Source organism: Phyllostomus discolor, chromosome 9 (genome assembly GCF_004126475.2).
Source record: "Phyllostomus discolor isolate MPI-MPIP mPhyDis1 chromosome 9, mPhyDis1.pri.v3, whole genome shotgun sequence".
In the NCBI taxonomy this organism is placed as follows: Eukaryota; Metazoa; Chordata; class Mammalia; order Chiroptera; family Phyllostomidae; genus Phyllostomus; species Phyllostomus discolor.
The window spans coordinates 52,201,099-52,214,455 of NC_040911.2; the positions used below are offsets into that span (position 1 = coordinate 52,201,099).

The window sequence follows — 13,357 nt, forward strand, 5'->3', positions numbered from 1 at the left end:
CTCAGCTGGGATTTAAACTCAGGCAATCTGGTTCCAGAGTCTAAATAATTAACCAAATGCAATTCTGCCTCTCCAACTGAAATGTGACTTTATTCTTCTAACATTCCTAGTGCTTACTAAAGATTGTAAAATATAATATAAACAAACTGTTGCCATTTAATTATGGTAGACTCTGAACCCAGGCCAGTAAGAAATCACACAGTTGCTAACAACTAAAACATAGTGGTTGGCCAGCTCACATGGTGATCTCATTTAGAAAGATGCTTTAGAACCAAGAATCCTCCATTACAACAATTAGCATCTTTTTTCAAAAGACTCTATGTCATTAGACTCTATGTCTAATAACTCTATGTCTAATAACTTTATGTCATTAGAAGTTAGGAGATCTAGATTTGAGTTCTGATCTGTCACTTATTAGCTGAGTAATCTATTTATAGAAAAAAATCCTAGAACCTAATGGATTTTAGTTTTGTTTTTTTAAAATATGAAATACAGGGATATTAAAAATATTTATTCTATCCACACTCCAGGAAGACTGTGGATCAAATGGCATATATGTGAAAGCACTTTGCAAACTAATAAACAAAATACAAGTCATTCCACCTTATTATTTGAGATATAATCAATTTTTAATTAGGTTTCAGAAACAGAGAAAGACATCTATGCCCTTCTCCATTTTAATGCCACAAGTAGATGAAGTACCTGGGATAAATACCAAGAGAAGACAATGCAGAGAACCAGGAGAGGTTCATGCAAATGAAGTTCTGTTTCTGGAAATAATGCCATACAATCAAATAGCTGTTGATCAAGCAGTGTGTCAATCACATCATAGCTGTGTGTCCATATATCTTAAGGCATATGTAAATGCAATAGTTGGTGCGGAATAAACATGGTAAAGGAAATTTATAAATAAGTATAAGCCTGGTAATCCCCACCCCTGAACCTCCTTAGATGACCTAAAAGAGATCACATAATAAGCTTGGTTATGGATGTCATGCGTAGCTGGACCTGGGCCTTAAGCACATAGTATGCACCCGTGCTTACAGTATGCAATAAAATCAGGTGTTCCAAGAGATCAATCATAAAAGGTATTTTTAAGTATCAAAAAATACTTTTATGTACATCCCTTCTGTTCTCTACAAAGCTTTATTTTTTGTTAATAATTGTGTTAATGAATTAATCTACTTAATGGTAAGTAAAACAGTATCTCACTTTATAAAGTGACTAGATACATTCTAAAAGTCATTTTATGGCAAACATTTTCCTATTTTCTAGTTTTTTTAGTTTCTAATTGCATATCAGAATCACTATCATTTCATATTTGGTATTTATTCTAACCATAACACAAAGAATGCAAAAGAAGTAAGTGGAACAAGGGAGAGAAAGGTCTTGATCCCCAGCTTGACAACAGCAGGCTCACAATCCACCATTTATATGTATCTCAACCAAGTACCAAGGAACAATTCTTATATTTCTGGGAAAAATCAAGTATATATTCTTGAGAATAGAAGCTCAATTTATTTCACCATGTTGCCCAATTCAATCATGACAAATTTGTGTGGTGAATCTCTTAAATTAACAACATTCCAGTAAGTTATTTTCTTAAATAGCTTGCTACTCTGAATAGTAAGTACCAACAGCTGTTGCTTATTGGCTGCCTGCACTGCATCAGATGCTCTGCATGCATACGTTCACTGGATCTCCATAACAGTCCTGAAAAGGAGGCATTATAATCAAAAGATATGTGCTGCTCCAAACTTCAAATCTAATAACAAAGAACACCTGGAAAACTAATATAATATTGTTGTCAACTATAATTTTCAAAAAATCAAATAAAAATAATTCTTAAAATCGTCACATAAAATTCAATCTTTGGGGCATGAAAAGTCTTACATTGATATTTTCTAATTGCAGTAGATGTACTGTATAATACGACTTCACATCTTCTGACAAGAACTTCACACTGAATCCTGTTTCTTTAAACAGCATCTCTTGGTCGTCTTTTGTTGGCCAATACTGTGCACATTTAACCTAAATTTAAGAATATGTGTATATATATTTTTAGTATATAGACATTATGAAACCATAAAAATTGGAAAATAAAAACAAACAATACATATGCATGCTATTGTTTTCAACTACTCAAATCTAAGAACAGTCACACTGTATTTGATGTTTAATCTATTTTAACTGGATGGGCATTTTATAAGAGCAGGTTTGTAAAATTTTCCTATAACTTATACACTAAAAAAGCCATAAGCAGATATAATGTTAATAAAATAAAAATGAATTTGTCATTTCTAAAGGATGATAACCTACAGTTTAACAGCATACTGGTATTTACTTTGTTTCCAAAAGTATCAAACTCTTGCAAGAATCTTATATTCCAAAAATATTTTAAAAGGCTCTATTTTACAAATATTTTTCATAAATACCTATAAATCTGCTATTAAATACTACATATCTAGAAATAACACTGTGTTATTTACTTAGAAAGTCAGGGAAGAGAATTAGAAGATAAGCCCACTTCACCTGCAGTTGTTACATTTTGGCTGAACTACTAAAATAAAAATTTATTTGTGGCAATATTAAGTATCTTCTGAAAAGCCAAATTATGGAGCTATTAGACTGAGGCAAGGTAAGATAAGAGTCATTTCATTAACAGAACACAAAAGAAGACTAATTAAACTAAAAGGAATTGCCCTGGCTGGTGTGGCTCAATGGATTGAGTGCTGGAATGCAAACCAAAGGGTTGCCAGCTCAATTCCCAGTCAGGGAACATGCCTGGGTTGCAGGCCAGGTCCCTAGTAGGGGGTGCATGAGAGGCAACCACACATTGATGTTTCTCTCCTCTTTCTCCCTTCCTTCCCCTTTCTCCAAAAATAAATAAATAAAATCTTAAAAGGAACAGAGGTGTGAATAAACAGAACAGATAACATCTTAACAGGAAAAGGAAAAATTTTTTTTAAAAATGAAGAGTAGCAAATAGAATTAGAGAGACATTGTGTCAAATATAAAAACAGGCAAAGAGCCCTGGCTGGTGTGGCTCAGTGGATTGAGCGCCATCCTGCAAACCAATGGGTTGCTGGTTCAATTCCCGGTCAGGGCATATGCCTGGCGCATTCAAGAGGAAACCACACATTGATGTTTCTTCTCGCCCCCTCCTTTCCTCTCTCTCTGAAAATAAGTAAACAGAATCTTTAAAAAAAATAGGCAAAGAAAATCTAAGATATGTATAATAGGAAGACCCAAAGAACACCAAAGCAAGCAAGGTAACAATAAATACTGTAAGTATGATTCAATAATTTTTTCTTTAAAAAAGGAAAACAATATATCAAATCACATACTGAAAGAGTACACTATGATCCTGGAGAAACTGACCCAGAATGACCAACACTAAGACATAGTTCGGTAAAATTAACAGAGTCTAGAGTTTTTTAAAAAGTGATATATTTAAAAAAAAAGATTTCCTCCTGACTTAGACAGTAGTTTGTAATGCCAGAAAGAAATGGAATAACATATTTAAGATGACCAAAGAAAAGCAAATGTAACCACTTTTAAGGAACTAAGTTCCTTAGTGGTTAAATTTAAAAATCCTGTTACTTTAATCTTTAATAAAATTTCCAAGATTCTGATAAAAAAATGTAAAAATTCTAATAAAGCCTAGGTAGTCCCAACTTCTATGTATACTACTAGCTAGTATTTGTTCCATTATATTTATATCTTGGAGGACCATTGTCTGCAATTGTTACTTACATATTAAAAGTACGAAAGGAGGGTCAAAAGGCAGAAAACTGTACTTGAACAATAATTTTTAAACAAAGTATGAAAGGAAAAGGATTCATTAGTTTTTCAGGTCAGAAACACCTTGACTACTATCCTTAGTAATTAGATACCAAAAGTTATGAATAAATATCCCAAAAGAAATATGAAAATATTTATAAGCTAATGATGACAAGCAGTACACTAAGTTGTAAATATTAAGTATTACTCACCGATTCTTTCTCCACAACTCTGTTTAGCATGACAACTGCTTTTGTCTTTTGCTGCCAAACCATGAGCCAAAAATGACAACCTGTATTAGGAAGTGGGCCCTGTAAGAACAGCCAAGAAAAAGTATGTAAGAGTGATGGAGCAAAGTTCAAGGAAACTCCTTCAAGTATGGTTCTGGTTTGAGAAAAATGTACTGATCATAATTAGCTAATCAAGACTTTAAATCCACTTGAATAAAAAAAATATGTCTGTACTAGTTAGGATTATCAGTTATAAATAACCAAAACTGACTTTTATTCACTTAGGCAGAAAAGGAATTCTTCAGGCTACCAGGTCACTTTCAGAGTTGACAACTGCAGAACCAAGCCTGGGCAGAAACAAATGTCAAGGCAAGATTCTACCCCAAGAAGAGTCAGCCTGGGTTGTGCAACACTCCTGATACTGTCTGGTCTACCACCTTGCTTTGCTAGCATTGCCATACAAAGATGGCTGTAGTACTCACACAAAACCTGAAGCAAACCAGAGCCAAAATCACAAGTGGGAATACCTGACTGCCCGAGAGTCATGTTCTACCTGAAAAGGAGGTAGGCAAAGGAAATTTCTGTTCCCTTCAGCTTCCACAGCAGAAAGACAGGAGGCCCTGCCTCCCACAGATCAGGGCAGTCCAGAAAAGAGGAAGTTTGTGCTATCACTGGCCAGCTAGCCAACAAAAGATTTGCAGAAAAAGCAGAAATATCAAAGTACCTGAACCACAATAAAACTATTAAACTACAAAACCACAGCATGTGACCTCAACAGCAGACCTAAAGGGGCAATGATTCATACTACAATATTGCCATGAGAAAAAAAATATCATTGTAATATGTACTTCCAATTATCTTCACATTGTGTTTAATGATAACATAGGGCAGAAAAAAGGGCAAATAAGAGATGAAAGGCCATGACCAAATTATAACTAATTTCAAATAAGTGAAGGTTAAAATAAATGAGGTTTTAATGTACCTAAAGCAACTCAGCATGCAGTCACCTCATAGGGCAATGTGGTAGAGTGGTAAGTTAGAGGCACAATGAGGACTGGGGGGTCAGGTCAGCTTCAGCTCCAAAAGTAAAACGGGTAATGCAAGTGATACCGGACTGAAAGCATCTTTAAGGCAACTGTATCCCCTGGTATGTAGCAGATGCTCTTAAATATTATTTTAATTAATAAAACCTAAGCTTCTAGACTTCCGGCAAGATGCAGGCATAGGTGGACGCACCGTACCTTCACGCACAACCAAGATTAGAACAACAATTTAGAGGCAGGATAACACCCAGAACTGACAGAGAATTTATCTGAATGGAAGTCGGACAGCCAAGAAGTTGAAGTAGAGCCGTTCATCCAGATCAGTAGGAGGGGCGGAGATGAGCAGCAGCCAGGCGCGGGTCGCGGAGCAAGGAGAACAGGGAGAACTGGGCGCACAAGGCAACTGGGAGCACGTAAGCCATCCGGGGGTGTGCAAGATCGCAGCGGGTGGACCCTGAGTACACAAGCGGCAACTGGCGGACCCAGTGAGGCTGTGATTGTGAACTAGGGCACAGCGTGCAACCCAGGATACCAGGGAAGGGGCTGAGATCCCAGGAGCACGGAGATACCGCCATTGTTCCATCCCGCCCCCGCCCCCACATACAACATCACAATCTAGCGACTGGGGTGCCCAGCCCTGGTGAACACGTAAGGCTCCGCCCCTCACTGTAACAGAAGCTACAAGTCTCAAACAGAAAAACAGATCAATGCCCCAGGGCTCATCCTTTTGAGCGACCAAGAGATAACCAATCAGATGCACAGTTCAAAACACTGATGATCAGGAAGCTCACAGAATTGGTTGATTTGGGCGCAAATTAGATGAAAAAATGCAGGTTACCATAACAGAGGTGAAGGAAGATGCACAGAGAACCAATAGTGATGGGAAGGAAACTGGGACTCAAAACAATAGAGTGGACTAGAAGGAAGAAAAAAAGAAACAATCAGGAAATAATGAAGAAATAAGAATTCAAACAAACAAACAAAAAAAAACAAGGAGAAGCTTAGGAACCTCCAGGACATCTTTAAACATTCCAACATCCGAATTATAGGGGTACCAAAAGGGGAAGAGGAAAAGCAACAGATTGAGCACATATTTGAATAAATAATGGAGAACTTCCCCAGTCTGGCAAAGGAAATAGACTTCCAGGAAATCCAGGAAGCTCAGAGAGCCCCAAAGAAGTTGGACCCAAGAAGAAACACATCAAGGCACATCATCATTACATTAGCCAAGGTAAAAATGAAGGAGAGAATCCTAGAAGCAGCAAGAGATAAGGGGACAGTCACCTACAAAGGAGTTCCCATCAGATTGTCAGCTGATTTCTCCAAAGAGACCTTACAAGCAAGAAGGGGCTGGAAAAAAGTATTCCAAGTCATGAAAGACAAGGACCTATATCCCAGATTACTCTATCCAGCAAAGCTTTTGTTTAGAATGGAAGGGCAGATAAAATGCTTCTCAGATAAGGTCAAGTTAAAGGAGTTCATCATCACCAAGCCCTTATTTTATGAAATGTTAAAGGGACTTATCTAAGAAAAGAAGATAAAGAAAAAACATGTATAGTAAAAGGACAGCAAACTCACAATGATTAACAATCACACCTAAAGCAAAACCAAAAGAAACTAAGCAAACAAGTAGAACAGGAACAGAACCACAGAAAGGGAGATCACATGGAGGGTTATCGACAGGGGAGGAGGAGAGAGGGGGAAAAGGTACAGAGAATAAGTAGCATAGATTGTAGGTTGAAAATAAATAGGGGGAGGGTAAGAATAGTATGGGAAATGTAGAAGGTAAAGAACTTATTAAGTATGACACATGGACATGACTAAAGGGGGGGATATGGGTGGGAGAGGGTGTACAGGGTGGAGGGGAGTGAAGGGGGAAAATGGGACAACTGTAATAGCATAATCAATAAAATATATTTTAAAAAAACCCTAACCTTCTAAGTTATTAAAATAATAGAAATCTAGTAAGAATCCTGAGAAACTGCAACCTAATGTTTGAAGCTACTTTTCTCATTCAACACATACTATTTATTACTTGATGTACTTCTAAAACAAAACAGACACTGTAAAAGTAAAAATAGCAATGAGTAAATACCCAGTAAAATAAATACCTTTTCTTTCATCTAGAAAAAAATGGATATATCAATCCACCAATGAAGTCATTCCTTAGTGTGTACGCTGAGAATGTGAGGACAAGGGTTTAACACTCAGCTCTTCCACTTACCAGCAATACTACCAACTTTCTTCTGCAAAATAGAGATTTATACCAAGAGACTGGTATTTTTTTAAATTCATAAAACTCAGGGGAAAGGATAATAAAAAAAGGAACAAAGGACAATCAGAACAGGGGAAGTTTTAATAAACATTTAGCATCTCTAGTTTTCTCTATCCTTTGAAATACTTTCTGAGTAGGTTCTCTTTCCAAAGTACAAGGTACAAGGACAAGAGCAGTCTCAGCCTTCAAAGAGCTTACAACAGAGATGAAGAGAAGTACTTGTCCTACTAATTGAAATACATCAAGTGCCACAAGAGCAAGAGGTAAACTCTCTGAGCTTTGGGAATAGGAAGGATATTATATCAGAGCCTTGAACATAAGGAGGGCAGTGACTGAGAGAGGGGGTCAGGGTCCATTCCAAGAATAAGGTGAGGCATGTGCGTGTTTAGGACATATCTGAGAAAAGACAAATAGATCAATGAAGGCAAAGGGGAGGTATGCAGTAAAAAACTACACCTGCAGAGTAGTAAAGGGTCTTCCATTCAGGAAATAGCCACCAAATTTGTTTTAAAGAGTGATATGATCAGATTTGTATGTTACAAAAATAATTCTAGTGGCATTATTAAATATGGATTAGAAAGGGAAGGGCTGATGACATGGAAATAAGTTTAAAAAAGCTACTGCATCAGATCAAAAAAAGTTTAAGAGAGGTCTAGAGAAGGGCAGAGGCAGAAAATGAAAGGAAACGATCCAGATGATAAGGATAGCTTTAACCCAGATGAGAAAAATAGAAAAATGGTAAAAATTTTTAAAAAGGTTTGGTTAAAAAAAACCCAAAAAGTTAGATATAGAAAATGTGGAATTTGTGATGTCAATGAGTCATGTGGGTAAAAATATCAAGTGGAGAACTGGAATATAGCGGAGGAATTCAGGGAAGAAGAAAAATCTGAAGATAAGCTTCTGAGTTCTCGTGCTCCAAATGAACAAAGGGGTTCTGTCGAGAGACACACAGAAACAGTTCAATAGGGACGGGAGATTTAAACATAATCACTATAGTATTAATCAGACATTTTCTTTATCCTGATGAAATTTAAGCATTTTACAAAAGGGCTATTACTACTACTACTACTAATAAAAGCAATAACAAATTCTACAACATACAATCCATGGAGTGCTTACCATAGTATCAGGTACTATATGAATTTCTCTCAACATCATTCTACAGACAATATAAGTACATATCAATAACAGAGACATATAGGATTGAGGAGTTAAGTAACTTTTCCAGGGTTGCATAGTAATTTTAAAATAGTGGATCCTGTGGAGATCATGTGGTTTCAAATTCTGCCCTCATCTAGTTGTATGACCTTGGTAAAGTTATTTAATGCCATTGGGTCTTTTTAGATTATTTTTCATGCATAACATAAAGACTACTGTTATTACGGTATTTATCACAGACTAAAGATAATATCAGTATTTATCCTGAGGCTGAAATTATACAAAACAAAAATATTAAAAAATGTTACAGAATTACTGTTATTAATTTTACTTCCCACTAAGGTAATAAAGTTCATAATGGCAGGGTTTTTTATTAATGTCTCTTTTATTTGAACAATGTCTGCTACAAACTAGGTACTCAATCAATTTTCATTGGATGAATGAATTTGCTGGGACCAGGATTTGAGCATGGATCCCGTAAATTCAGAGTCAACACTCTCTCTCTCAAGACACAAAGATTGAAAATATGGTGCCTGAGTGCTGAAGGTCATGTGTTTAGGCTGAGGTGGGTAAAAAAACCTAAATCAGAATCTTGAGAAACACCTATGTTTTTAAGGACCAGGATGAGAAAATAAATAAATAGATAAGTGAGACTAGCAAAAAATAGAGAGGGTTGTGATAAGGATCTAGGGTATCCCAGACAAGAAAAAGCTAAAGGAGTTCACTACTAGCATTACAAAAAATGCCAAAGGAACTTTAAGAAGATAAAACATATAAATAATAAAATGGTAATAACTACACACCTATCAATAATCACTTTTAATGTAAAAGGAGTAAATGCTCCAATCAAAATGCAAAAGGTAGCTGAATGGATAGGAAAACAAGTCCCATATATATATGCTCTCTACGAGATCTGCTTCAAACTGAAAGATGCACGAAGACAGAAAGTAAAAGGATGGGAAATGATACTTCTGGCAAATGAAAATAAAAAGAATAAAGCTGGCACCCAGGCTGGTGTGGCTCAATGGATTGACTGCCGGCCTGTGACTGAAGGTCTCCAGTTGGATTCACAAGCAGGGCACACACCTGGATTGCAGGCCAGGACCCCATCTGGGGGCGTGCATGAGGCAACCAATTGAACATCATTTCTCTCACACATCAATGTTTCTCTCTGTCCCCAAAATAAATAAATACAAAATACTTTTTAAAAAGAAATAAAGAAAAACAAAGCTGGGTTACCAATACCTGGTATTAGATGAAATAGATTTTAAAATAAAGGCTATAACAAGAGAAAAGCAATCCTACTTCTGGTTATCCAGAGAAACCCAAAACACTGAATTGAAAAGACATAGGCATCCTTATGTTCATCGCAGCATTCTTTACAATAGCCAAGATATGGAAGCAATCTAAGTGTAAAATATGTAATCCAATCTAAGACGGATAAAGAAGATGTGATACTAAATACAATGGAATATCACTCAGCCATAAAGAAGTATGAAATCTTGCCATTTGCGACAACATGGATGGGCCTAGAGGGTATTATGCTAAGTGAAATAAGTCACAGAAAGACAAATACCATATGATTTCACTTATATGTAGAATCTAAAAAACAAAATAAATGAACAAATAGAAACAAACTCATAGATACAGAGAACATTTTGATGACTGTCAGATGGAAAGGTGGTTAGGGGAAATGGGTGGAAAAGGAGAAAGGATTGAGATGTACAAATTGCTGGTTATAAAAACAGTCACAGGGATGTAAAATATAGCCTGGTCAATAATATTGTAATAACCATGTATGTTATCAGATGGGCACTAGATTTATTGGGCGATCACTTTATATAAGTTATATAAATATCTAATCACTATGTGGTATACCTGAAATATAATACTGTATTTTAACTGTAATACATGACGATAAAATAATTTTTAAGTCTTTCTAGGATAGTTATTCTTTTCTAATATTATAGTTTTTCCAATAGAAAGTAAATTTTTTTAACTCTAAAAATGAGTTATTAAAAATGTCATTAATGCTCATAGGAAAAACTTAAAATATTACAGAAAGGTAGAAAATGGCAAATAAAAGTCTCTACTCATAATTCCCAGAAACTGGCCAGTGGGTTATATATAATTTATTTAGCCAGTCCCTTATTGGTCATTTCAGTCCTATAATTCCTGGTCCTATGCTATTAAAATTAAAGTTGCAAGAAACATCCTCACACATATGTTTATGTCTGTATGTATTTGACTACTGAGTATTATACATTTTTAAGTCTCTGCTGTTCTGACAAGTAAAAAGTGGTGATTGCTGGTTTAAGTTTGTATCACCTTATTAGAAAAACTGAGGATATTTTCATATGTATATTACCTACTTTTCTCTTTTTCTTTGAACTGTGAATTTGTGTTATTTACCAGTTTTTTCACAGGTTATTTTTCCTTTTGTGTTTGATTTTCTGTTGTTTGAAGGAACTGTTTTACTTCAAGTAAAAGAAAGTAATTAATTTTAGTTTCCTGTGCATTAGAGATAGTCTAACAGCTTATAGCTACATTCATTTTAACATCTTTTTACCATATTCTGATCCATATTGAGTTCTTTAAAAATCTCAGTATTATGAATATACTACTTATCTCTGGGATATTTAAAAACCATTAACTGGAGGTAATTACATTACTATTAAAAAGGTCTCTGTTATTTGATAAACAAAGGGTAGTTGGTGCAGATAAATCAAAATAATTTCTGTTATCACAGAATAAAAGAAAAGCAGTACTTGGCCAATGTGCCAAGAAGTAATTAGGCAGAACACCAAAGGGAACTAACTGCCAGGCTTTCGGTTCTTTCCCTTAGCCAGTCCTATGGGCACTTGGTCTCAGTATCCCCACTCTTCCCTGAATAAAGGCCAGACACCATCTAGGGCATATCCATACTTGCGGGTGTCCAAACTTTTGGCATCTCTGGGCCACTCTGGAAGAAGAGTTGTCTTGGGCCATATATTAAATACACAAATACTAATGAAAACAAAAAAAAACCCTCACAATGTTTTAAGTAAATTTATGATTTTGTGTTGGACCACATTCATAGCCATCCTGGGCCACCTGCAGTCTGTGGGCTATGGGTTGGACAACCCCATGCTAGCAAGGAGAACAGAAGAACTTTTCAAAGGGTCTCTGGTTATCATACAGGCTATCTGGAGAGAAATGGAAGATTAACAAAGGTTTTGTATCAAGTATAATACAAAGAAGATAATTTGCCTGAAAGAACTGGCCTGAGCCATTTCATTAAAATTTTTTCCTTTACAGAATGTATAACATTAAAATTACCTTTACTTTTACTTTAAATATACAAACCTGAAAAATATTGTAATTTCTACAATTCATTAGTAAGAAATAGAAAAAAATAAAATAGCATTTCATTTCGAAAAAGCCAAAACATTCTTTTAGCTATATTTTAAAGTAGACCAATCACAAAAAGTGCATTGCCAAATATCTGCTTCACAAAACCACCACTTGCCTGTGTTAAGATGTAACTCCTTTGCGCTTCTTCTATTTCAACTAAGCTGGCATTAATATAATCATTTTCAGCATTTTGCAGTTTAACACGACTGTGATCATCTGAAAAAGAGAATAAGCCGTAACTGTCACTTCAACCTTGCCATTAATGTTCTAGGTATTTATAAAATGAAAGAAGAGAACCCTAAAGATTCCACAAAAACAGTACTAGAACTGATAAATGAATTCAGTAAAGTAGCAAGATACAAAATATGTATTAAAAATTGATTACATTTTTACACACCAATAAATAATGAATTATCAGAAAGGGAAAACTAAGCAAATAATCTCACAAATACATCAAATACCTATGAATACATTTAACCAAGAAGGTAAAAGACCTATACATAAAAAAACTGTAAGACATTGAAGAAGATACAAATAAAAGAAAGCATATACCATGCTCATGGATAAGAAGAGTTAACATCATTAAAATGTTCATATTATCCAAATCAATCTATAGATTCAATGCAATTCCTATCAAAATACCAATGGCGTATTTCACAGAACTGGAACAAATAATGCACAAATTTATATGGAACCACAAAAGACCACAAATAGCCACAGAATTCTTGAAAAAGAAAAAGAAAGTTGGAGGTCTCATGCTACTTAGTGTCAAATTATATACTATGAGGCAACAGTAATCAAAATAGCATCATACTAGCATAAAAACACATATTACATATATTACAGATCAATGGAACAAAATAGAGAGCCCAGAAATAAACACACACCTACATGGTCAATTAATATTTGACAAGGGAGGTAAGAAAGTACAATGGAGGAAAGACGGTATATTCAATTAATGGTGTTGGTAAAACTGGAAAGATACATGCAAAAAAGAAAAATGAAACTAGCCCACCTTGTTCTACCATATAAGAATAGTCACAATGAAGTAAAGACTTAAATGTTAAGACTTGAAACCATTAAACTTCTAAAAGAAAATATAGGCAGTAAAATCTTGGACATTTCTCTTAGGAATATTTTTTCTGCTATATCTCCTTAGGCAAGGGAAACAAAAGAAAAAAATAAACAAATGAGAATACATCAAACAAAAAAGTTTTGCACAACAAAGGAAACCACCCACAAAAAAAGACAACCTATTCAGTGGGAGAAGATATTCACCAATAAATGATACATCTGATAAGGGGTAACATCCAAATTTTGTAAAGAACTCATAATCCTTAACACCAAAAAACTAACAATCCAATTTAAAAAATGGGCAGAGCCTGAATGGACACTTCTCCCAAGAGAACATGCAGATGGTCATTAGACAAAGACACTCAACATCACTAATTTCAGAGAAATGTTAATTTAAACAA

The 13,357-nt window shown here is 35.2% G+C and overlaps 1 protein-coding gene across 3 annotated transcripts in view; it reads right to left on the bottom strand.

The window, feature by feature from the left end:
* Positions 1-13,357, bottom strand: part of PTPN2 (protein tyrosine phosphatase non-receptor type 2) — a 142,618-nt gene that overhangs the window by 41,929 nt on the left and 87,332 nt on the right. For all 3 annotated transcript variants that reach the window (XM_028523917.2, XM_036009349.1, XM_036009348.1), the window contains exons 3-5: positions 11,998-12,098; positions 3,996-4,094; positions 1,894-2,031 (exon numbers count right to left, since the gene is read on the bottom strand). In XM_028523917.2, the coding sequence (XP_028379718.1) occupies positions 1,894-2,031; positions 3,996-4,094; positions 11,998-12,098 (338 nt within the window). The remainder of the gene's footprint in view (positions 1-1,893; positions 2,032-3,995; positions 4,095-11,997; positions 12,099-13,357) is intronic.